Source organism: Gadus morhua, chromosome 11, assembly GCF_902167405.1.
Source record: "Gadus morhua chromosome 11, gadMor3.0, whole genome shotgun sequence".
Taxonomy (NCBI): domain Eukaryota; kingdom Metazoa; phylum Chordata; class Actinopteri; order Gadiformes; family Gadidae; genus Gadus; species Gadus morhua.
In genome coordinates this window covers 18,003,836-18,031,203 of record NC_044058.1, presented here as the reverse complement: position 1 = coordinate 18,031,203, position 27,368 = coordinate 18,003,836, and the positions used below count along the sequence as shown (strand labels likewise).

Here is a 27,368-nt window from a genome sequence, read left to right as displayed (position 1 = left end):
CAGACAGACAAACAGACCAACAGACAGACAGACAGATGGACAGTCCGACAGACCAACTCCGAGGGCACAGTAAAGCCTCCTAGACAAGCCATGCCTCTGGGGAGCACCACACACACACACACACACACACACACACACACACACACACACACACACACACACACACACACACACACACACACACACACACACACACACACACACACACACACACACACACACACACACACACACACACACAATGACTGAGTCTGGCCTGGTCGGGAGGAGGGGGAAGTCCACAGCTCGAAAAGTCTGCAAGCCGCCAAGCGCAGAGCCATGAGAAAACCATAATGAAAGGCGCATTCAGCGAAAATCAACTGTGTGTTTAAAAATAAGAAGAAGGGCTGCGAGATAAAGGTCTGTCCCCGCAGGTCGCTGACGACCTGCGGGGAGACTCGCGTGTTCTAACGCACACCTGCTGAACACACCTACCTGTTCTGCTGCCCGTGTCAGCTGGGGCACACCGCCGTCAGAACACATTAGTCATCCGGCGCCTGTTGCACTGCCCAGATGCACACAGCGCCAGATGTAGTGTGTAAGAATTATAGTTGGAGATTCAGGGGGGCTGGCTGGCTACTTTGCATAGGTTGTTCGTCTGTTCACATTGAAGGGGAACACCGGCTTTAGAGCTCGTCTGTAGAGGCACGGTCGCCCCCTCCCTGCCTACGCACATGCACACGCATGCTATGGATGCTGGACACACATGCACATGCACACAGACATACATACGCACACAAAAACACACATGCATTGACCCATGCGCACACACACACACACACACACACACACACACACACACACACACACACACACACACACACACACACACACACACACACACACACACTCACACTCACACTCACACTCACACTCACACACACACACATCCACACAGAAATAACTACAGTAGCTTTTCTTGAGTCCACCCACTTGCGGGAGGATCGGAGCAGTGCACACGTGAGCGCTTCAGGACCTAAATCAATACACAGGGCTTTTCTAATGGAACTTCTGTTCGAGATGGTATTCAAATCAGTGAACTTTATAAACTATTATTCACGGTCCAAGTTTTCTGATGCTGCATTCCATGCTTGCGGTGCATTGAACTTATACCACATCCATATGACGTGGAACATAGACACACATAAGGGAAATTACCACACCCCTTCACCAGACAAGAATAAGCATATTAGTGTTTTAATTTTGCCCTGCGGGTATCCCGCGCATGACGTGTTTACCTCTGCCCCTGCGTCTCCCCTCCTTTTGCGCAACGATTTGATATTACCTCTGGTCTGTTTTTCGGCGCTGCGACCCACGCAACGCTCCGGCTCCAGAAGAGGGGGCTGATGGGTTTGCTTTTGTGACGAACCCGAGGGTTTTCAAAGACACGAAACCCGGCTCTGCGCTCATACAGGCTGGGAGGAACGGCGCTTCCTAAACGCGCGCTGTGGAAACAACAGGGCAGAGGAGCTCTCCCGTCTTCACGCGTTAGAAGACCTTCGCCTTCAGCCGGGCGCCTTTTACCGCCTGCACGCAGGGTTTTGGAGGCGCAACTTTTTTGGGGCAATTACGCTCCTGTGATATCTGGAATAATAACAACAACTGTTGTTTGAGGAGTGTATTTTCTTCTGATGTATTGGAGGACGATGTAGGCTCTTGGCACGAGATCATAGTCCAAGTATTCTGGAATTGGGAACGTTTTATCCCATTGGATCGTGGAACAAGTTGGACATTTACTGAATTATTTTTTTGGACTCGCCTCGTACTTGAATATCAACATTCTTTTTTTCGTTTCCTCTCCGTTTATCCATATTAATAATGATTTTTGTGGACTTGCCGAAATCAAGGTGTGGAATTTGTAAGCACTGAACCTCAGCAACAAGAAGCATTATGCGTCAAAGAGACTGATAACTTACTAAAGGTAAATTCTAATTTCTAATGTCTTACTCTGCTCTGCGTTTAATTCGTCTTCATCCTACGTGATACATCAGTGGCTTCCAAATAAGGGCTCCACGATTATAGCTATTTTTTTTTTTTCTCTGTTTGGCACTGCAATCATTAAGCTGGCATGTTCTGGGCAGAATACGCAGAAAGGAACTGGACAACTAATAATGCGCTTATCAAACCGCGGGGTTTTCTAAGCCACCCACCGAATAGGATGTTCCATAATTCAGCTTGTCTTAAACATAACAAAAATTGTAACTCTCTATAAAGGAGCGTTGCAATTTGGGTTCCACCACCCTTTGTGATTTTGGTTTGCGCACGGGAAGGCGCAACACTTTTGCGGACTGGCGACCAGATATACAAAGGCAACATGGGGTGGGTGGCTGCTGCTGACCCCTTCTGTGTCCGAGTTATCCCTTGAAAAACCAAGGTTATGGGAAAAATGACCCCTAATAAAGGCCGACCCTACTTTTTACTGGAATGGCTAGACTGGTTCAGTTATGGTTGGTTTTCAATTTGACTGGAAAATGTGTGCGTCACTTTTCACACACACACACACACACACACACACACACACACACACACACACACACACACACACACACACACACACACACACACACACACACACACACACACACACACACACACACACACATAATCCGCGTGCTATTATAAAAGTAAACATTTGTTGATTGATAACTCACTGCAATCAACGCAGAGATGCTCGTGTGACTCCAATCCACGTTAATTAATCATTCAACATTGGTTGCGATTGCATTCCTTAATAGTGATAACATAACAACGCACTGACCTAACTATTAGGAATAACTGTAGCATAATGCCCTGTCATCATCCCTGTCTTTGCACTCCCTCTGAGGCTTCTTCACCATCAGGATGGTGGTGTAATTGGGTGGAGGGTGGGATTGGGTGGGATGGCGCGATCTACGACCCTGGTTTTCACCAGTTGGCACCGATGCGCCACGGAACAGATCGGTGTGACTCTCTCTTACCCCACTCCTTCTGCTGTCCCTGCGTCCTTGTTTATGCGTATTCAATACCTAAATCAACATTCCGCATTGGGAGATAAATTAAAATACCGTCCCGAATTGAAAACAGGGTGATTGAAAATGTAGGAAGCAAAAACTTGCGTCATTTTGAAAATGCATCAGATTGTTAAAGACAGAGAATGCGTATGATCTCTGTATTTTATATAGGATAGGTGTTTTTAGATGCACGAAATCCCGTAATTCCGGCGTATGCTGTGTGACATTGGAAGTTCCCGGTTCATACGGCAGGGGGAGTTGTAAAAACACACACCGTCCCTGGGGACCAACGTGTTGAGTTCTTCGGTGGAACAGCCAGGGACATGTGAAAGAGCAGCTTCGAGACCGTTAGAGGTAGAAAGAGAGACATCACGGTCGTCAACACATATTTCTCAGAACAATTGAAAGACGAACAGTCAACAGGTGAATTGGCTCAGCGCATTCCTGATGAGGTCGCTAGATATATTGTGCTTTGTATGCTCTAATTCTCTTCATGATATAGTGCTCTATATGATCTAGTGCTCTAAATGTAGTGCTCTATATGCTGTAGCTCTATATCTAGTGTGCTAGCCCTCTATGCTGTAGTGCTCCATGTGCTCAAGTTGTGCTGCCTCTATATATTCTAGTCTAGTGCTATATGCTCTAGATCAGGTAGGCTACTGTAGCATTATATATTTTCTCTATTGCTCCATATGCTCTATTTCCCTATGTGCTCTCTATGCTCGAGTCTAGTGCTATATATCTAGGGCTGTAGCACTCTACATGCTCTAGTGCTACTGCTGCAGCACTCTCTATGCTCTAGTGCTATATATCTAGTGCTGTAGCACCAATCATGTATGCTCTAGTGCTCTATATCTAGTGCTGTAGCCTCATGTACGCTCTATATCCAGTGCTGTAGCACTTTATATGTTCTAGTGCCTCATATCTGCTTTAGCACCATATATGCTCTGGTCCGGTATTTATAGTGCTGTAGCAACACATACGCTCTAGCTGTGCTCTATATCTAATGCTGTAACACTATATGATCTGGGGCTCTATATCTACTGCCGTAGCACCATACATGCTCTATATCTAGTGCTGTAGTAATCTGTATTCTCTAGTGCGCCGTATCTAGCGCTCCATATTATCTATAGTCTCTATTGCTCTAGGATTCTGGTTCTCTAAATGCTCTTGTGCTCTACTGCTCGACATGGTCTAGTGCTCTATGTGCTTTAGCGCTATATATGATCTAGTGCTCTGTATGCTCTATTATTCTTTATCTAGTGTTCTATATCTAGTGCTCTGTATGCTCTTGTGCTCTATATCTCGTCCTTTAAATCTAGAGCCTTATATCTAGTATATTGCTTTGTATTCTCTAGTGCTCTATATCTACTGTAGGTGGATGTGGAGGATGCAGTGGTGTTGGATGTGATGGTGGATGTGGAAGAAAAGGGTGGTGTTGGATGTGTTGGTGGATGTGGAGGATGTGGTGGTGGATGCGGTCGTCGAGGATGCGGTGGTGGATATGGTGGTGGATGTGGTGTTCAATGTGGTGTTGGACGTGGTGTTGTTGGATGTGGTGTTGGACGTGGTGGTGTTGGATGTGGTTTTGGATGTTGGTGGTGTTGGATGTGTTGTTTTGGATGTGGTGGTGTTGGAAGTGGTGTTGGATGTGGTGTTGGATGTGGTGTTTTGGATGTGGTGGTGGATGTGGTGTAGGATTTGGTGGTGTTGGATGTGGAGTTTGATGTTGGTGGTGTTGGATGTGGTGTAGGATTTGGTGGTGTTGGATGTGGAGTTTGATGTTGGTGGTGTTGGATGTGGTGTTGGATGTTGGTGGATGTGGTCTTGGATGTGGTGGAGTTGGCTGTGGTGTTGGTTGTGGTGTTGGATGTTGGAAGTGTTGGATGTGGTGTTGGATGTGGTTGTGTTTGATATGGTGTTGGATGTGGTTGCGTTGGATATGGTGTCGGATGTTGGTGGTGGTGGATGTGGTGTTGGATGTGGTGGTGGATGTGGTGTTTGATGTGGTGGTGTTGGATGTGGTGTTGGATGTTGGTGGTGTCGGATGGGGTGTTGGATGTGGTGGTGTTGGATGTGGTGGTGGATGTGGTGTTGGATATGGTGGTGTTGGATGTGGTGGTGGATGTGGTGTTGGATATGGTGGTGTTGGATGTGGACGATGCCTGGGACAGGCAGCGACCCCCTGGGGCTCCTCATCCAGTGCCCCTCTGCAGCGGGGGAAAGACCCCTACAATCAGCCCCTCGTCTTGTTCTAGCATCCTGCAACTTGCTTCCGCTCCGAAAACTAAAGCACCACCACCAGCCCATCCCAACACCCGTCCTATATGGGCCGATCCACAGACCTCCTCTCCCATTCACACCAAGACCCTCCGTCATGTGATCCAGGACCTTGTCCGTCGGACTCAGCCCGAACCGGAAAGGAAAGCAAACAAGGAGATGAGGATGAAAGCCTAGCCAAAAACAAAATAAATCTCATCCAAGACGGGAAAGAGGAGATGAATAGATGAAGATAAAGGGGAAGTTGGGTTAAGGGGAGGGGGAGGGGGGGGGGGGTTCCTGGAGATGGATGAAGGGGGCTGTAGATGAAGGCTCGGTGGTGACAGAGACAGACAGCGGCGTTCTCCTGCCCTGTCCTTACAGAGCGCTTTGTCTCTGACACGCGGCGCGCTCCAAAGTAAATACACAGCTATCACTCACCACTTGACAGTCAGCACTCGCAGAATAAACACACACACATTCACATGCACCCACACAAACACCTTGAGACACACATTTATGCACACTGAGACACACACACCAAAAGGTGCGCGTAAACAGACACAGGCTTTCACTGAGAAGCGCATTCACACATTCATTCACTCAATGAGACTTGCTTTGACACACGCACATACACACGCTCACACATGCACACTAGGGCATGCACATACACACACATACACATGCTGAAACCTGCCTTCACACCACGACACAAAAACACAAACACACAAATTCATCATAAATCATTTAAACACACTTGGCCTACAAACGGAAACACTTGTATGCTTGTAGACTTGTTCAGTTGTATAGATGCGGTTCTGAAAAGTCCGAAGACATTGCATCCCCAAGCACCGGAACCTCTGAGAACATCATGTTATTGGTCAACACCCCGGGACGACCCCTTACACACACACACACACACACACACACACACACACACACACACACACACACACACACACACAAACACACACACACACACACACACACACACACATACACACACACACACACACACACACACACACACACACACACACACACACACACACACACACACACACACACACACACACACACAATACACCCCCCCCCCCCCCAGTTTCGGGGGGGGGGAGATCTTGGAGGTTAACCAAATCTGTCAAGTGTGGGGTCAGCTCCTCTAATTAGGCTCCACACCATACTTGATGAGCGATAGGGAGGGTGGGAGAGGGTTAATGAAGCTTGGAATGACGTGTGGGAACGGCAAGATGGGAATTCCGGCCCGGGGACAGGAAGCTGCCACAACGCTCTGTTGGCAGAGCCTTGACTTCTTTTCACAAGTGTCTGCGGTCGATATTGAACATTGAACTCTCTAGAGACGCTTTTGGATCCCTGGTTCAGAGTGTGCATTCATGTTGTGCTTGGTTGCGTGCGTATGCGTGTCAGTTTATATTTTTGTGTATGTGTGCGTGTGTGTGTGTGTGTGTGTGTGTGTGCTTGTGTGTGTCTGTGTGGGTTTAAGTGCGTGTGTGTGTGGGGGTGTTTTGGCAGTGGCTTCGAGCAAAGTCCCCCAGTCATTAAAAATGCACCGCTCTCGTGAATCCTCGTCTAAAATAGCTCCACGTGACACTGGAAGTGATTGTTTCCTTACAAAGCTTATTGTTTCAATTCAATGCAACAAACCAACAAGCAAACACATTGGACAAGATACAGAGCGTTATAATGAACAATCTTTCCAAGGAAGTCCTTTAGCGCTGTGCTTCTTTTGCTGTCTAGTCATACTCCTTAGCTTGGCTCCGGGCTGTGTTGCTCCCAGACAATATGTTCAACTAGCGTGTCTCTGACTCTATTCTAATTCCATCGGCATCATAAAGAGCATGGGTGTGGGTTTGTATCTGATTGTGTGTGTGTGTGTGTGTGTACCGTGTGAGAGTGTGAGTATGACCGTGTGTGTGTGTGCGAAATATCCCGCCGGCGCGAAGGAAACTCCGCACCACCCTGACACCTTATTCACTTCTTCAGAAAAAACAACAGAAGAACTGTTAAGCCACTGGAGATTGACAAGGTGTATGTGTATGTGTGTGTGCGTGAGCGTGCGTGTGCGTGTGAGAGTGTGTGGTCAGGCAAGTTTGTGTATGTGTGTGCACATGCATGTCTTTTTTTGTTTTTATTGACAGCTGTTCAAACATTTTCTGAAAGGGCTCTCATACGCTTCATGTTCAAAAGCACAGCCCAGCCCAGCAAAAAAAAAAATTCTGACAGGCAATATAAGCAAGTTTTGTCTCTCTCTCTGTGACTCTGTGTCTCTCTCTGTGTTCCTCTGTGTCTCTCTCTGTCTCTGTCTTGTGCGTGTGCGTGCGCGCGTGCGTGCGTGCATGTCTCTCTCTCTCTCTTTCTCTCGCTCTCGTCATGAGGAGATTGCAGCTTGTTCACGCATTGATTGTGCAGTCTTGCAAGGTAGACTAGTGAACATTCTAGTCTTGGTGTATAAATACACACTTTAAGGAACGTAGTGAACATTTGATCGATAGAAAATGCTATCAGCATTTCTTTATTGTTAACTACTACAGCAATCCTGTAATGGTTCAGGATGGCTGTTGTACATTCTTAAGTATCCCCGAGCTCAGTAGTGCTATGTTGATGAAATAGGTACGATATATACTTAGTTTACATGTAGGCGGGTTCACACAAAAACACACAAATACACACACTCACACAGATGGCTCTCTGCATCCTCCACAGAATTGTTTTTATGGGCGCCAAGATATTTCTTCAACACCACAGTGATATCTGCAGTGCATCTTCTATACTATAATAAACCAAAAGTACTTGTATGTTTTGACAATTTGTTCCAAGCCTGAAATTATTTGGAAGACAACTTTGTGTGTGTTTAACGAGCGTTCTGGTATCTCATTTATTCTATAGCAGCCATGGTAACCTTGCCTTTCGGTCAACAAACAACAACCCTCTTCTGTTTTCCTTGATGAGACCAGAGAGAGACATTTGATCTCAAGTGGGCAGATAATCATCTGTGTTTCAGTTCAGATTTCTGTTCGTACTCAACCATTCCCCGAGAACTCACTGGGACGGAGCCCGTCCACGAGCAAATCAGGGACGGGGCCACTCTGTCGCTGAGGACAACGGCATCATGCTTCTCCGTAGACGCCAGAAGAGGTTGGCCACTCGGCTGATGTTCTCTCAATCTTTCTCTTTCCAACGCGTGTGTGTGTTTATTGTTGTAACTTTGTTAGGTATTTCCATGTCCTCTAAGTCAACTGAAGCCAAAAATAGTCTGTGGCATTTTGGCCTGGAACGGCCCAGCCCAATCTTTTGCACATTATGTGCACATTATTTAGTGCACTCGCAAAGCTCTCCCTGCTTTGAGCATCCTGTCTGCCAGCAACAGCAGCGCCCAGTAAAGTTCTTCAGCCCCCATGGCCCATTTTGCTGAAGGTCCTGCAGCAAACATATCGGTCAGTTTGGCAAATTTGGCAGCATCTTTCTGAAGGGCGTGTCTGTGTTGGCCAGCAGCTATCTGTGCCTCCCCCACGATTGGTATTATCCAGGGCTGCCAGAAACCTGACAAGACATCAGTCCTGTCAGAACCCAGATATCCCAGAAAGCCACATGCCTTGGATCGAAAAAATAAATCATGTTTTTACCCCCCAAAAAAATTGATTTTTAGGTATTAAGGTAACTCTTGCATTTTTTATGGTATTATATGATATGGTATTGATTTGTTGAATGTGAATCAACTACATGTGTTATGTTCAAGTAACCCACACTCATTGTACATAGGCCTATTGATTCAAATTTAAATTTGACCAAAATATATTTCTTATGTTTTTATTGGGTCGCAGTAGGAGCCGCGGGCGATAGATATTATAGCATAATATAAACTCCCAGTGCCTCTCCGTGCCGTCAGTGGTACATACGGTGTGGCCGCGGGCCGAGCTCAATGCCGCTCTGCTATGCCTGCGTACGGCCACGGAGAGATCCCAAAGCCCTCTCGACGTTAGTACCAAAGCCTTGGGCCCAGCCTTGTGCGCCTTTATACAAGGTAATAAAAAAATAAAAAACATACAATATTATCCACCGGCTGGTTTCGCTCTTTAGCAGTGTTAAGGGGCGAAATGTAACAAAATGAAGAAAATAATAAAAAGAAGGCTGGTTAGTTGTGTAGCCAGCCCCCTTAAGCACGTGGACCCACTAGGGTTAAGTGCCCTGTGTGTCAGACGGCCGGTCCAGCCTCTTGATTGTTCCCCAATTCATGACCCTTGTGACTTCGGACACTTAGTGGGACATTAAAGTTTCAGAGGGTGTGATGTCTTCAGCCCTGACTGTTCGTGGCAGGCTCATGCAGTATGGAAGGTAGGGCTGTGTTCCTCGTGCTACTGGCGGCGGACTGCCTCGTTGCAGAGCAGATGCTATCGAGGACTCAGCTGTGCCCAATTGTCTCCCTCATAAAACTTGATAGAGGGGTTTCTTTTTTTGTGCCCCCCCCCCCCGCCACCCCTCCCACGCTCACATATCGACCGAAGCATCTGCCGACAATTTGTCTTTCCGTGACGCAACGTGTTTAGACGCACAGAGGTTTTCCAACGTCCTCCCGTGCCTCCATTTGTCTTGTTGTTTTTGAAAAATCGAATAAAGTAAACACGTGGTTGTAAAACGCTGTCGGTTCACATAAAAGCCCCGTCAGCTCGGTGGAACCGCGCAGAAGAAAGAAGAGAGACGTTTCTTTGTGACCGCGACACGCCACGTCTCATTAGGTCCCTAATGTGGTCTCTGTCTTAAGGCCCACCACAGCTGCATACCGAGCTCTGCATGTTTTTGTTCCTGCTGAAGTCATGGCTAATGTGTTGTTGTGCTGTTATGTTCTGCTTTCGAGCTGGGCCAAACAAAGGAAACACAATAGGTTTTTCCCTCCTGATGTTTTTTGTCCTATCTCGCTGCTTGTTTGCCTCCTTTCATTACCCTCTGTTGTGTTTCACGTTTCCTCCACTCTTACTGCCTCCTTATTTCATTGTGTTCACCGTGTTGCTCACTTCAACTCTCAACTCCCCCTTCTCTCTCCTCCTCTCCTTCACCACTCCTCTCGTCTGCCTCCTCGTCCCTTCCTCTGTCTCGTCTCGTCTCCTCCCCTCCTCTCCCCTCTCCTTGTCTCTCCTCCTCTCCTCTAACCCTCTCCTCTCTCCTCCCTTCTCCTCGCCCCATCTCATCTCCCCTCCCCCTGTATGGAGTCGAGCCTGACCGATCAGCCGGTGCAATGTGTTGAACCCCTCGACAGTGAAAGCCTCGGTCGCCACTCAGGTTTTCTCTGCAGTTGTTAGGCTTATCTTTCGCCGCCTCTTCCGCCTCCTCTTCCACCACCCCTTTCCCCTTTCACTGCTCTGTATGTTCCCCATTTTTATTGTCGGTTCTCTCAGACGAGTGACTCTTGGCAAGGCTGAGCAGTCAGAGTGTGGGTGGACGATGTGGCTGGTCCAGGATAGAGAGAGAGAGAAAGAGATGGATGGAGAATAGGTTTATCTTGTCAACATTAAGCTTGTGATCTTTCATTAGCATATATTTTTGTACAATTACTTCCTAACCCCAATGGAATTAGACGATAGATGTTTATTGATTTAAATAATATTAATTATAATCATAATAAAAAAAGTTTTGTATAATAATATGGTTATGGGATATGTCATAATTTCAATAACAAAGAGGTTCATTTGAATCATCCTTTATAACTAATGGGTTATTTTGAAGCGTTAATATCACTCCTCACAAACGTGTTCCAGCTCCTTTCATTCCCCAGAAAAATCAGCTCTGATTACAGAAACAAATTGAGCAGAGTTGAGGCGCAGAACTGCTAAATGTGGACGTTGTTGTGAGTAGAACAGGTTTCAAATGAGCATCTAACAGGAACAGACGAGGGGGGGGGGAGTGGAGAGGAGCAGGAGGCGGGCTTCAGATCACAGCTCTTTAGAACCGACGAGCTGGGAGCGGAGCTAGCTGTGTGCTGCTGCTGTCATTGAACGCTTGGTGTGCCTGTGTGTGTGTGTGTGCGTGTGTGTGTGTGTGTGTGCCTCTGTGTGCTTGTGTAAGTGTATGTGTGTGTGTATTTGTGTCTGTGTTTGTGCGTGTTTGTCTGAGCATGCATGTGTGTCTTTGTGTGTGTGAATGTGTGCGTGCATGTGTAAGCAAATGTATTTGTGTGTCTGTCTGTCTGTATATGTGTGTGTGTGTGTGTGTGTGTGTGTGCGCGTGTGTGTGTGTGTGTGTGTGTGTGTGTGTGTGTGTATTTGCTTATGTATGTGTGTTTCTGTGTTTGTGAGTTTGTGTGTTTATGTATATGTTTGTGTGTGTGTGTGTGTGTGTGTGTGTGTGTGTGTGTGTGTGTGTGTGTGTGTGTGTGTGTGTGTGTGTGTGTGTGTGTGTGTGTGTGTGTGTGCTACAGGTGCCTAGCACACTATCATGCTCTATGTTCTACCTGAGGCCTTAACCTAGGATCACGGCATAATGCATATTATACGTTTTCTCTCAGATAGATAGATGAAGGAAGAGAGAGATGGACGGATGAATGGATAGACCTAGAGAGATAAATCATCTCTCTATTTACAGGAAGCTGTGTTTTGGCTCTGAGCTTATGCTGAGCATGACATGCTGGCTGCGTGCGTAGTGTATAGGGTTCGGACATGCTGGCTGGGTGTGTGATGTATATTTGCCCGTGGGCTACATAAGGATGAAGGGGTATCAGAGAGGCATCACTCGGGGGGGCAGGGGGAGGGGGGGGGGGGCGTATGGAACCATGATAATGGCGGATGGCTCTGGGTAATTGTGCCCTTAAGGCTTGTCATGTTTTTCTCCTTTTAAAGTGTTGTATTGGAAGCGGGCAGGGTGTGTGTGTCTCTGTGTGTGTTTGTGTGGGTTTCGTTGTGTCTTTGTGTATGTATGTGTGTGAATGTATTTGTGTTGACAAGTTAATGTCTTCATGTGCATGTGTGTGTGCGGCCGTGCGTGCTGGTGTGTGTGTGACAGTTTGTGCGTATGTGTGTGTGTGTGTGTGTATGTGTATGTGTGTATGTATATGTATGTCTGTGTGTATGGGTATGTTTACGTTTGTCTGTGTGTCTGTATGCATACATGAGTGTGTGGGTGTGTGTGCGTGTGTGTGTGTGTGTGTGTGTGTGCATGTGTGCGTGCACGTATCTAGGGGGGGATTGAGTGATGTGACAAAAGTTGAAAGCAGCCGGGCCAGACAGCCAGTTTGAGTGAAATAAAGCGGGATAAGAAAGCAATAAGACAGAGAGCTATAGGAACTATGGAGAACAGAGGCCCGACAGGACAGAACTCACCCCCTCCTCACACAACTCATTCAGACATGCTATTCATTTTTACATATATTTTAGCCTACAGGTGTTGTAGTATATATCACACCGCCCACCCATTCACGCTCTGACACACACACAAAGACCCACACACAGACGCTCATACACACACACGCACATTCAAACTGTAGTATATATGGATTTTGGGGCCCCAGCGCCTCCGTCTGAAATAAGCGTTGTTTGGCAGGTGTTGCACGCTTAAATCTGTCCGTGACATTTTGTCGGCAGGGTACCACAATGGTTAATGGTTGTTGGATGAGCAAATATCTTTACTTCGCGTGACTGGAAGAAAATCTGGAACACTCCATTATCGTCTGAAATAAAGAGGAGGTGGAGCTGGAAGCTTTGATGTGGACGGATGAGTGTGGAGCTGTACTGACAAGACAGACATACAGACAGACCGACAGCAGGGGCAAACAACCGAGTAAGTTGTTTGTCAAAGTGACCGATATGAGCGTTCGCTGATACAGCGCCCACTGTCGACTGGTAGGGGAAACAGCAAGACGTCGAGAATGATGTTCAAATGTTTGTCAGTTAATGTGAAGTTTCCTATCGTTGCCATGGTGATTTAAATGGACGCTGTGTCTCCCCAAACCGTGCAGCTTGCATGTAGCTTAAATCCTTCTCCTTGCGTTGTGTTGTCAACTCAGTGTAGATTTTCGAGTAACCCAGGGATAACATTTCTTTTTCTTTGGGACGGACCAGGCAGACATGCCAGGCTCTAGGCTCCAGCCCTACAGTAAGTAATGTAATTAGGTGACCTAGGGGTCAAGGAGAGTTGGGGGATAGCTAGAGACTTGGGGTCTCTTTTATATAAAAGAGGGCCTCAAGGATAGTCGTGATTATCTATTTGGGGTCAAAGAGTCCCACGTAAAGCCCCTTACAAGATTGATAAAAGTTATGTGCATCTTGATCTTAACTTTTGGTTATGAAATAGAGGTCATAATCTCAGATATGCATGTTGGTTCGCTGGGGTGTAGAACTGGGAACATTTTCAGCTCAAAATCTCAGAAGTGAATGAGACACCACGAGATGGACTAGTTGCTTTCTCCAGGGCAAGAGCCCAAAAATTGATAAGCTTAGATATCCATGAGGATCTCCATCATTTAAAAGAGACCCCAGGTCTTTAGCTCACACCTAAGTCGCCTTGACCTCCAGGTCACCTACTAATTTCATCACGTCATGTAGGGCTAGATCCTCCAAATTGATAATGTGAGTTAACCCTAATGCCCTGATTCAAAGAGAGGAGAGCAGATATCTCTATCTGAATCCCAGTCATCCTGTGCCCCGATGAATGGTGTGTCTGCAGCACCTCCTGTGGGTCTGTGACCCCCATGTTGAACATTTTAGAAGTCTTGTCTGCCTGAAAATTGTCTGCCTTTTACTTTATTGATTGCATTCAAGCATTTATTAAAGTCTTCATTGATTTTAGGTGGTATGTAAAGCATGCTTAAAGTGGTATGATTGTCCTGTTAAGCAAAATGTAAATAAAAAATAAACCTTTTGAAGGTTTATTTTGACTGAGCCCGTCCCAAAGAAGAAGAAGAAAATATCTACTTTTGCATTGAAAGAACATCATCTAATAACACATAACAGCTCAGATGACCATGCAACACAAAGACATTGATTCAAACATGCACAAGCTGCGTGGTTAAGGGGAAGCAGTGTCGATATTAAAACCATAGCATTGACAGAAAACGTTATAACAAGCTAATCCTCATATATATTTTCACTGAAAGAAGATTGTGAAAATAAAATGCTGTTTTCCTGCTAGAAATGTAATGAAAACGCATTTTAATGATGAATCTCCGATGAATGGGTCTGTATGGCCAGAGGGGCGGGGGCGGGGGGGGAGTGGGGGTTGAGGTAGGGGGTAGTGGGCTAGTGGGCCAGTGTGGTAGTGGGGGTCCCTGGCGTAAACAGAGCAGTAAATATTTCAGCTGTCACCGCTGAGTGTGGGCAGTGGGTCCCCTCTGCATGGCAATGAGGAGGGACCCGGGATGAATCCCCATCAATGGAGCCTTCACCACTGCATGGGAAAACTCTGAGCACACACACACACACACACACACACACACACACACACACACACACACACACACACACACACACACACACACACACGCACACACACACACACACTCCCGCATGAGGCAGCACAAACAGCACACACACACGTTCATGCACAAGCACAAATTGGTTACACATCAAAACAGGTGTACATACACACACACACACACACACATACTCGTACGTATATACAGTTGGTTACATACACACTAATGTAACCAACCAGGCATACATGCCTATTTAAACAGAAGAATATGCACAGACACACAAACACACACACACACACACTCCCGCACACCCACACCCACACACAGTTCCTCTGATGTGCAGCCATGAGGCCCAGCTGAGTGGAGACGTAGCCCAGGCCAGGGCTGGTCTCTATCGGCCCTTTGTGGTCGTGTCTTACCCCAGCGTGCGCCATACCTCCCTGATGTCTTCACGCTTCATCATCCCAGGAGGCTTTGGAAGACCCACTGGGATCAGAACCGTGTGTGTGTGTGTTTGCAAGTGTGTGTGTGTGTGTGTGTCTGATTGCGTGTGTGTGTGTGTGTGTGTGTGTGTTTGTGTGTGCTTATGCGCGTGCTTGTGTGCGTTTGTTTGAGTGTTATCTGCAACATTTATGAGCTGATTGTGTGAGACAAGTGTTCTGTACATGTATGACTAAATGAATTCAATCAACCCCCCTAACGCTGGCAATATGCGAGATTCTATATTCTTTATCGCTGTTACGGTGTGAGGATATGTAGCCTGTACGTCTATTGCCACAAAAACACGTGGTATCTTTTTCCCTTCTTCTGTCAAGAGCACTCTCACAGAAGCTGTTACAAGTTTCAACCGTTACAAATCAAGACTTCAGACTCTGACAGGCTTTCCATTTGCTCTGACTCCCTGTCTGACTGTCTCCTTCTTTCTTTCACGCGCTCTCTCACACTCACGCATAACACAAAGGAGAAACACCTTGTCCATTCTTACGAGTGCCAAATGTCGCATAAGTGCTCTATTCTCTAACTCTGTCCGTCTCTGTCTGTCTTTCTCTCTTTCTCTCGCTCACTCGCTCCTTCTCCATCTCACATTCTCTCAATGCCCCTCCCTCTCTCTCTCCCCCTTTACTTCTCGTTTTCTCTCTCCTATTCTTTCTCTCTGTCGCTCATTTCATCCCCCATCTCTCTCGCCCTCTCTCCCCCTCTCTGTGCTCTATCTCCCTCTCTGTCCCGCTCAGTCTCGCTCATTCACTCCAGATGTCTTGATACAGACTGTGATTCAGTGTATCAGGCCACCACTGTGCTCTGTGTCCCATAGGTCACTGGATGGGGCCGAGCTTGCGAAGACGTCAGTGTCTTACAGGCTGTGAGGTCGCTGACCCAATGAGGTCATTGGCTGATTAGGGTCAATTGAGTTCTTGGCACACCACCTCATTAGGTCACTTTCACAGCATACAGTTGCTATTATCATGGTTTTGTGTGTCTCTGTGTGTGTGTGTGTGTGTGTGTCTTTGATTGTCTATTTGTGCGTGCGCGGGTGCGTGCACAAGGCTATTACATAGCCTCACATGGATGCATCAAATTTGATTCACTCAATTATGAAGCAGGACAGTTAGAGCTATGAGGGAAAGAGGTTTTTTTTATTCCGGGGAGATTAAGATATACATGACAGCCAAATATATTTGTGGAAACACAAAGCATTTAGACAGCATTTGAGTATTAACATTACAGAGCTGTTAATCTCTGATCCTGGCTTCTTTGAGATCAAAGACACTAAATGAAAGTTCCAATTGAACTGACTTGGTTAATATTTCTGATGTGATTGAGATATAAAAATCCTTCTGAAGAAAATGGTGTAGCACACATCAGAGCAGCAGGCTGGCAAGGTTTGTAATCCAATGGAGTAATTAGTACAAACCACTATTAGGTAGTTTCATCACTATCACCCAAATATATCTCTTGTTTCTATAATAAAGCGCTTGAAGCGTTTCCCGCTTATTGCTTATTTGATTCATTGGATGTACTTGCATGATGTTTTCAGTTTCTGGGTTCTACTTCATGGTTTAATTATTTGAAGTCGCTTTGGATGAAAGCCTCAGCTAAATAAATGTAAATGATGTCGTTTTTTATTGATCATTTGTGCACACTTTCCAGAAGAAGTTATATCACATAACTGATATATATGTGTGATGTGTGGCTTGTCCTTGTCCTCTCTATATTTTTATTCAGGTAAACAATACTAGTTCAACAACGTGCTTGCATTAGCAGCACCTAACTAAGCATTTAAATGACTTTAATAGCTGCATAATGTGCAAAATAAATGCTTAAGCTGTAAATATCCACATGGTTATGCAACAAAAATAACAAAAAAGTGGCGATGATGCATAAGTAGAATATAACCCAAGGGTAAACAAGACCGTCCCATTGCCATTGGTTAAATCCTACGTTGGCAATAGGTCCGGTCTCTCCTTATCTCTCTCTCTGGATCTACCACCCTCTATTTTCTCCACAACCTTCCAACACATGCACACAAACAAATGCACACACATGCATGGACAGATATGAGTGGACGCACCTTAAAACACACACATTTAAAACGGCGAAATAGCAGCTATTACGGTGCTTTTGGGGCCAAGTGCGGCTTTTGACCGCAGTTTCAGATGGTGCTTGCGGCAAGGTCATGAATCTGTTTGTCCTTAACACGCCGTTAATGACTCCGCAAAACAAAAACAACACTCACAGTTGTGGTGATTGTTGATGTTACATGCCTTAAATCCAGGGACAGGTACATGAAGTACATATCCATCTGGATACAAAAATAAATCCTATAAATAGGTCTACATTTAACAGCAATAGTGTTCTGTAAAACCATCACACCATGAGTGTGTATTCTCTCTCTCTCTCTCTCTCTCTCTCTCTCTCTCTCTCTCTCTGTCTCTCTCTCTCTCTCTCTCTCTCTCTCTCTCTCTCTCTCTCTCTCTCTCTCTCTCTTTCTCTCTCTCGTTCTCTCTCGCTCTCTCTCTCTCTCTCTCTCTCTCTCTCTCTCTCTCTCGTTCTCTCTCGCTCTCTCTCTCTCTCTCTCTCTCTCTCTCTCTCTCTCTCTCTCTCTCTTTCTCTCTCTCGTTCTCTCTCGCTCTCTCTCTCTCTCTCTCTCTCTCTCTCTCTCTCTCGTTCTCTCTCGCTCTCTCTCTCTCTCTCTCTCTCTCTCTCTCTCTCTCTCTCTCTCTCTCTCTCTCTCTCTCTCTCTCTCTCTCTCTCTCTCTCTCTCAGTTAGGCTGTAGGAGTACACTTTTGACACCCCATGCAGGAGCAGGCAGCTGCTGGTTGGGGGAGGATGCTGGTGGAGGATGCTGGGTGTGGGGCTAATAGTGCCATCTCTCCCGCTCATAAAGGATGTGTTAGGAAGGCCTTAATGGGAGGTCCAGTAATGCAGAACTAAGCTGTTTCCAACACTCCACCACTGGAGGGAGGGAGAGATGATGATGATGATGATGATGATGATGATGATGATGCTGATGGGAGTATGAAGGACTGGAGTTAGAAGGGATTGGCCGGGGACAGCCAGCAGGAAGTGGAGGGGACAGTCGGTGTTCCCATGAACGTAGATTCCAGGCCACAAATGGCGAATTAGATAGATGTGGATAATGACTTACTATGTGACGATTGAGTCATTTAGGAAACGCTTTGAACTACAGCCATTTGCAGGGGATTAAAGGCAGGAGGAGAAGGTGGGCATTTTGCCCAAGGATGCGTGGACCGTTTGGAAGTAAACAACGTAAGCAAGCCAGAACCTTTAAGCCAGAGGAGGCAAGGAAACAACATATAAACAGCAATGTTTTTTGGTATGTTTTCAGTTTGTGTTTCCTTTTCTCCTAAAAGACAGGTTGGTTATATTTAGACTGTATACAACGTACGCCAAAGGGCGCAAAGCTCATTACAACATAGTGGGGGACCACAAACATGGAATTTTCTGGAGGTGCTATCATTAATATCGTTAATGTATATCAAATTATCTGCTGTGCTGTAACAGACACACAGCCATTAGTAGTAGCTTCAAATATATATTAATTAATCACTTTTAGGCCATCACTATACATATTTATGTATTTTACAAAGCCACGCATCCACAAATGCGGCAATATTCTTCTTTTTTTTTTTAAAACGGGCATAGAGGTATAATGATCCAATAGTATATGCAACGGTTCAGACCACTGGGTAGGATACGTAGGGGGGACATCAAGATAAAACCTATAAAAAGTGTTTTAAGTGTGAGGTATTAAAAAAGCAGAGTCGGCTTCAATTAAATATATATCTGTAATCACATTATTTATTTAAAAATATTTTCTATTGAGGGGGACCACTACAGGGTTTTCAGAAGTTGAAGGGGACTTTTCCCCCCAAGGGATCCTTGGCCATGCGTACACCATACAACCAAACACGTGTGTGTAGATTGATCCCAGACATGTTTTGCTGGCTTCAGTTTGGGCACCTACTGTTGCTGCTCAATTGCGACGTTTCTCAGAGGCATTCCGCTGTGATTTATAAAGCGTCGCCCAATCGACTGAAGAACGCGACCCATCCTGATGTGTCACACTCTGGCGGTTCTAAGCTCCGAGGGATGTCGTCCAACTCATTGCCAAAGCTATTTCACAGTAAAACAACATTACAAAATAATACTTCAAAGACACTATCAATTTGGATTTTCGGGATATTTATTATCTTCATCTTTTGCATCTGGATCATGTAATTCCCCACCCCTGAGGAGGGAGATACATAAACCTGTCCATGTTACTGGATGGTTCCAATTATTTTGCATTCCAAGAACATTTTCATCAATTAAACATGGAGCACAGTGGGACCTTTAATGAAATGAAAGTCTGAACAATGGTGTATAACTGTGTGTGTGTGTGTGTGTGTGTGTGTGTGTGTGTGTGTGTGTGTGTGTGTGTGTGTGTGTGTGTGTGTGTGTGTGTGTGTGTGTGTGTGTGTGTGTGTGTGTGCATGTGTGCTCATGCATGCATGTGTGTGTGCAATGCGTGTACGAGTTAAGTGGTGGACTCTGCTTATGAGAAAGCTTTGACATTTTCCATAGTACACACATTCACCATCTCACACAGACTTCCAGGGCTTGGAGAGACACTGAGGGGGTACTGTCCCAGCGGTCAGGGGGACGGGCGGGGCGGGACATGGGTACTCTGTTTGGAACAGTGAGGCGGTTGAACGTGTTTGACCGTCAATATTACTTTTCTTTTTTCATTTGGTTCAGAGACGAAGGGTCATATTTTTTTAATAAATATAAACGGGTGAATTTAAGGCAATCAAAGTAAACATGTTTATCCGTGCATTTATATAATTCAACAAGGACTTGAAAATTGCCTTTCCTGAAACCAAACCAATTAGTAGCAGGAAACACTAACAATAAGGGTACTAAGTAGGACTGCTTGATTATGGCAAAAATCATAATCCCGATCATTATGGTCAATATTGAAATCACGATTATTCAAAAGATTATTTTTGAGTTTGAAAACATGATGTATTTATGCAGCATGTCTCTCCCCAAAAACACTTTGTAACAGAGATTTCGCCTTAAAAAATGCACAAAATGGTCAAAAAGAAAATGTTCCAGCTGAAAATTAGATTATATTAGTTTTGTGCCCTAGTACTAAGATATTAATGTATACATTATTTATAAGCATGACCCACTAACCCAAACCCTTACCCTAACCCCTATGCTAATGCTATATAATAATGCATATCGCTGCATTAACAAATGTTAATCAATGATTAATTAATGTGCCTTTACTGTAAAGGGTCACCAAGTAGAAAACACCAGGAGCGAACGATGGGAAGTCACCCCTTTCTTACTCCAACTCTATTTCCATCTCTCCACCTGTCGAACACTATTTCATAGAAATGCCTCAGACTAGGCGAAATATCAAAGGCTTCGGAAATCAATGGAATTCCCCGGGTAAACAGCTTCACAATCCAAAAGAGCCAGCATAATTGATTTTCCTGCTAAATTATCTTGCCCGTGAAACCATAAACAATGCAACAAGGCAGACAGATAATTGTGTGGCAATCTGTATTTTCATAGCAGAGGCGCCGCTGCGACTCGGGCGTTTTTTCTTTTTTTGTCATCCCGGGCCTGGTAATGAATGTGAACGCCGACTCCTTTGTGGCCCCAGCTAATCATCCTCTAATCCTGGTGCTGCTGTGGTGAGGAGCTGCAATCCTCCCTCTGACTCTATCATTTTCTCATCAGCGCGTGTTTCTCCTCATATCTCTCTCTCTCTCTCTCTCTCTCTCTCTCTCTCTCTCTCTCTCTCTCCCTCTCTCCCCCCCCCTCTCTCTCTCTCTCTCCCTCCCCCCCCTCTCTCTCCCTCTCTCTCTCTCTCTCTCTCTCTCTCTCTCTCTCTCTCTCTCTCTCTCTCTCTCTCTCTCTCTCTCTCTCTCTCTGTGTGTGTGTGTATGTCTGTCACAGTCTCTTTATGTCTCCGTCATACAGAGAGAATCTGGCAGGAGGGAGGTATCTCTCCATGATTGGGGTATTGTAACTGGCTTACCGACAGGGGCCGTCGCCGTGTTTGCATAGATTCCCTGTTCGCCTCTCTGCTAGCTAATGCAACACCTTTGTTGTCTTAATTGCTTGCTGTCGCGCCCACAGGCTTAAAAGGAATGAATTACCCCGGGCCGCGCAGTGCTAAAACTACAACAAAACTTTCTCTCTTCCTCTTGTCTGGATGAGAAGAACGCTGCCTCGGGTAAATGCGTACATGCGGGTTAGATGTGCTGATCTCTTCCTCTACGGGCCACTGCTTTGATATAGAGTCAGATTTGCCTCATCATTTTTACTGCTTAAAGGAGTCAACTTGTGTCTTATTAAAGTTGATTAGTGTCCTAAAGAAAATAAAAATTGTTTTTCGTGTATGCATACGCATTTGTTTTAGTAAAGAAGACAAACAACTTCTTGGGAACTGTTGAATGTGCATTTGTGGATCAGGGGCCTCATTTGCCAGTCATTGATGTAGTTTGATGTCTTCTCTTATTTGATTGTATTGAACTACTATATCTACAAAGAAAAACAATTTATACTTGTTTTATGTATACGTGGAAAATGCACATCCTGGATTCATAAACATGAATGTTTATGCAATTGTAGAAATATATGATATGATAGCACAATAATTCAAATGTAGATTAACAATTCACAAGTTAACTTTCACAACACATAGATCGACGCATATTGGAATTAATAATTATCAGACAATTCTCTCTTCATACGTTGAAGCAATTTTTGCAAATTAATTCACGTAAAAAGGTCATCTCAAACGCTTGAGGGGGAATGTCTTTTTAATGTCTAATGGTTACTGGTGGGTTGTGTTAACCCTAATATTCTGGCCGAGATAAGATCGTGTCATATACCTCCCCGGTGTCAGGTTGAGCTCCTCAAACTCCAGATCCATATTAGTGGTGTGTCTGTGTGTGCGTTTGAAGGGGGAAGGGGGATATGTGTTTGTCTGTGTGTTTGGGATCTTTGTGTTTGTGTGTGAGATCCATATTAGGGGTGTTTGTGTGTGTTTAGTTTAGTGTACTTTAGTTTATTTCGAGCACATAGATTCACAACATTACATATATACATAAGTTAAACACACAAAAAAAAGACAATGTTGTCATCTTCATTTCTGCATTGACATTGCTTATCAATAGTACTGATCGAAAGGTGAAGGTTGAAGCATTTGGATATTGCACCTACCCTTTTTATGCTATGTTCTATTTCTTCGTTTTTTCGTAGGTCCCTCAGGATCTTTATTTATTTTTTATAATTATTGTAATTATTATTGTCATAATGAATTCCTGTATATTTTATCCATATTAACTGCAAAGTCATGACACTAAACAAAATAAATCCACCTTCATATTCACAGTGCCATACATGCCTCACTTTTATACTTGTTAAGTATCTCAGTATTTTTTAAGTCTTGTTCAGTTTGAGTGTAGGGGAAGGAGGATGTGTGTGTCTGTATCTTTGGGATCTTTTTGTCTGCGTGTGAGATCCATATAAAGGCTGTGTGTGTGTGTGTGTGTGTGTGTGTGTGTGTGTGTGTGTGTGTGTGTGTGTGTGTGTGTGTGTGTGTGTGTGTGTGTGTGTGTGTGTGTGTGTGTGTGTGTGTGTGTGTAGGGGAGGGAGGATGTGTGTCTGTCTGTGTGTTTGTGTTCTTTGTGATTTTTCTGTGAGATCCTTATTAGGTGTGTGTCTCTGTGTTTTTTTTGTGTACTGGAAATGGGGATGGTTTTGTATGTGTGTGTATGGCTGTAGGAGAAGGGAGAAACGTGTGTGTGTGTGTGTGTGTGTGTGTGTGTGTGTGTGTGTGTGTGTGTGTGTGTGTGTGTGTGTGTGTGTGTGTGTGTGTGTAGGGGCTCTTTGTGTTTGTGTGTGTGTGTGTGTGTAGGGGGTATTTTTGTGTATGTGTGTGTGTGCGCTTAGGGGGTCTTTATGTTGAAATGTGTGTGTGTGTGTGGGGGGGTGTCTGTGTGCTTTTGGGGTTTGTGTGTGTTTGCGTGTCAGGACAGGGCTCTGTAATGAGGGGAGACCAGCAGCGTTGTGCAGGCCAGAATCACAATCACCATACATTAAACATAGCATTGAGGAATTCATAATAACAGGTGGTGGAGGGGAGGTGGTGCAGACCATGGTGAACCTGAAGGGCCTCACCATGAAACCCTCATTAAGATCATTGTGGCCCGACCTGCCAATATGTACAGAAACAAGATGGCCGAATAATGTCGTTGAAATAAGGAAATCATAATATGTCAGAAGGTGTTTCGAATGGCTAATCAGATTAATGTACTATTTATTTGTAGAACACACCACAAAGGTAAAAAAATATATCTTAGTGAGACTTTTCATGCTTTATACAAGGAACATACATGTGTCTGCTGTGATAACCACAACTACATTTGGAATCATCATAACTACATTCGTGATCGCCATAACTACATTTACAGAACATTCCATCCGATAGAAATTCAACTATTAGTAACCGAAGTGAAATGTTACATTGTATCCCAGAGTTGCCCAAAGTACATGTACATGGGGGCCATGGGGGGGGCCCCCTGGTCAGAGGTTGGCCACCCCGCTGGCCCCCCCGAGTCTGAAAAAATAAAATGAAAAAATCCTGAACGGGAAAACGGTCTAAAGATAACTGAAATATATGCACTATTAGTTTGATCTAGCTTTGACTTATTATTCTTATTGAAAGTGTCATATTTCCCCCCGTTGACAATCAAGTGCCACCCCAAATATAAGACTGGCCCGAGCTGGCCACCACAGTAATAATGTCCTGGCTACGCCCCTGAATGTAACCCTTCGTCCGATTTCTTCTTCGCACCCCTATAACCTTAAATGGGCTACGTAGCAACATATCTTTGATTAAAACACAAACCACAAATGATTGACTGCTCTGTAGATTAACATAACCAAGGTCTGTTCATTGCCATAATGTGAATTACTTCTTAAAGTTAGTTTTTATTAGGCTCAGGGAGGTGCTTTCAGTTTTTAATTGGTCCCGATTTTTTTTTTTATCATGGAAATGAGATCGGCCAACTTTATCGTGTTTGTTTAGCAGACTTGAGCGTAATTTAAATATTTAGAAGGAAATTTCATGAAGCATTTATTTAATGTAATTTAAGTAATGCTGCATAATTTACCAAGCTGAACATTGAGGGCTTTTTATAGTGCCGCTGTCAGACTGGTTTGCATGCCCTCTATTAACCCTCTTCATGCAAAATAATGTGATGGAGGATTTACAATTTAAAACATTATAAAGATTGAACCTATTGACTCCGACATACACTCTGGATTTTACACAATGGATTACCAAAAGATGTACACAGGCAATTGTGTTGTTTGTGGTGCCGAATTTCACATTAACGTCATACAATTATGTTGGTTTTGCTAAGCGACATGTTTCTCCAGTTCAGGTGACGCTCAACCTAATCAGCATAACATTTAAATTATCGTTTACTGACACTGCCTCCGGTTACATCTGTGCTGTACTGGAGGGTATAAACCCAGTACACGCTTCCTTTATCTTTGTAATTAAACAACATCTTAAAATAACATGTTCTTCCCAACACAATTATTTTAATACATGTTCTCCATCTCTTTCCCCCGTCCCCAGGTTCTTTTAATCTCCCTTGGCAACTGTGTCAGATCATTATGATTGATTGGTGCAAAGCTACACGGTATTGGTGTCCTTGACGACAGCGCACATTGAGCTGTGGCAGTTTGCCTCCATCAGAAATCGGTGTCTTGGAAGCCGGACAGAAATCCAATGACAACAACCTGGCAGCGTGCGCCTGGTTGTTATTAAGGTCTGACATGATGTAGTGGATGCTGCTGATCACCAGCATAGATCTTATCTTTGAACAGCACTTCTAACTATCTTGGCTTTTTGGCTGCAATACAAAAGTGATTATAATTAATAGAAAGAAATGGAAAAAAACAAACAAATCATAATTTATCAGTGAATTAAACAACTGAGTTGTTTGATTTAGACTTGTTAATGAAAAAGAAAAATAAGAAAACAATGTTATCACAAAGCATACAAAATCCCTTTGAAAGTCATGGAAAAGGGCTGCAGTGATATCAATGTTGTTGGCTAGACCACACCGAAGCTGGATGGCTGTATGTGACCTTAGTCTTCCCACTGAGGTCACCTTTTAATTCAAATTTATAAACTGCCCTTCTGTGATTAAACCGAAGTTCAGACCCATTGCAGCAAGTCATCTGCCACCATGTCTATTATAACATCTACTAAAAACTCATTTATTTGGCGTCACTTTATCGTGCTTATTTTAAGAAGCAGAAGTGGACTTCTGAAATTGTTTTAATCAAAAAAGTTTGTGCAAGTGATTAAGTCAAGTTAATTATTTGTTTCCATCACAGAAACCAATTTGTTTGCCACCTGCAGATATTTTGAATAAAAGTAAATAATATTAACATCAAAGATATGGTGAATCAACCATGGGTGATAGCCAATTAAGAAAAAAAAGATAATGCATATTTTTTTGTTTTTCTTTGTGTGTGTGTGTGTGGGGGTGTGCGTGTGTGCTAATTAACTATTAAACTATATTATTCTACTATTCTGTATATCCGTATAGAGGATAGAGAGAGAGAGAGAGAAGGACCATTACAGATCACTGCATTGCTTTCGATGACTTCATCCCCAACAAAGTACAGTCATGAAAGGCTGCAGGTGTTCCCATTTTTATAATTCAGTGCCTGTTAATTGGATAAACTAATGAGTTGGCAGTGAAAACATGAGCGCAGACGTCTGAGGGGAGTGTTCCTCTCCCAGGAAGAGACCAGCCTGAACTTGCGTAATGAACAGAAACGTAGCCAAACATTTCCCTCTCCATCAACCCATTTTGTTCTTCTTTGTTCTGCGTGGGCCGCGTTATGGCTCCCGCTCTCAGTTCAAAGCAGAGCAGACAGCGATCACTGTGTTGCAAACATATCAAAGTGTAAACTGTTGTAAACATTTACGTCCTTACTCCTTTTTGACCTCCACAGGTTCCTGTGAAACCTTGGGCTCTGCGACGCGATCATGGGCGACACCCAGCGTCTCTGAAAGCCACAGTTTCAACTCCCCCTCCCCCCTTTCCCCCACCCCCTCCCCCAACCCAGTCGCCGGGCCTTTCACCCCCTTCCCTTCCCACCCCCAGACCCACGGAGCCCGCTGCCTTACTCCCGCAGCTTCTCAGCCCGCGTCGGCGCCTCTCTTAGTCGGAGACGATGCCAGCCCGCTGCTGTCCCGGAGCTCCCCGCGCGGGGCGGACGTCCCTCTCCATGCTGGCGCTCTACCTGTCATCCTCGGCTCTGCTGCTGCTGACGGGCCGCCCGTGCCACGCCTCGCCCGCCGGCCCCGAGTCGGACAGCTGCTCCACCCTGGTCCAGAGCCGCTTCTTCGGCTTCTTCCTGTCGTCCCAGGTGTTCCCCGCCATGCCCTGTTCGTGGACCCTGCAGAACCCCGACCCGCGGCGCTACACCATATTCCTCAAGGTGACCAAGCCCACGGACGGCTGCGCCCCCTCCCAGCTCCGCACCTTCCAGTTCGAGTCCTTCCTGGAGACCACGCGCACCTACCTGGGCATGGAGAGCTTCGACGAGGTGGTGAAGCTGTGCGACTCCGACGCAGCCCCCGTGGCGTTCCTGGAGGCGGGGAAACAGTTTCTGCAGATGAGGAAGGCGCCGTTGAGGGTGGGCGGGCGGGGCGTGGCCGCAAAGGGCGGGGCGCCATCGGACGACGGGGAGTTCAAGACGGAGTACCTGGTGGTGGGCAAGCGGAACCCCAGCATGCCCGCCTGCCAGATGCTGTGCCAGTGGCTGAAGGACTGCCTGACGTCCAGCACCTCCAGCAGACCCTGCGGCATCATGCAGACGCCCTGCCTCTGCTGGGGACCTCCGCTACAGCCGCTCCAGCCGGATAGCTGCGACCACAACGGCGTCTTCCACGCGGACTGTATACCCGGGGCCAAGGAGAAGGATGTAGAGGTTCAAGGTGAGTGCTGTAAATGTTTCATCTAAATTGTGTTGAATTGGGTAATGGATCAATGTTTATCGGCCGATTGAAAGGGTTGATTGATGTGTCCCGCTGTCCTCTGGT

At 45.3% G+C, this 27,368-nt stretch overlaps 1 protein-coding gene across 6 annotated transcripts in view; it reads left to right on the top strand.

Moving 5' to 3' along the window:
- Window positions 1–1,363: 1,363 nt before the first annotated feature.
- adgrb1a (adhesion G protein-coupled receptor B1a) overlaps window positions 1,364–27,368 on the top strand; it is a 78,526-nt gene continuing 52,521 nt past the window's right edge. For 3 of the 6 annotated variants that reach the window (XM_030371005.1, XM_030371001.1, XM_030371000.1), the window contains exons 1-2: window positions 1,366–1,960; window positions 26,276–27,263. In XM_030371005.1, coding sequence (XP_030226865.1) covers window positions 26,498–27,263 — 766 coding nt within the window. In that variant the 5' untranslated portion in view covers window positions 1,366–1,960; window positions 26,276–26,497. Of the gene's footprint in view, window positions 1,961–26,275; window positions 27,264–27,368 lie in introns of all 6 variants that reach the window. The other 3 variants (XM_030371004.1, XM_030371003.1, XM_030371002.1) reach the window with 2 other exon arrangements.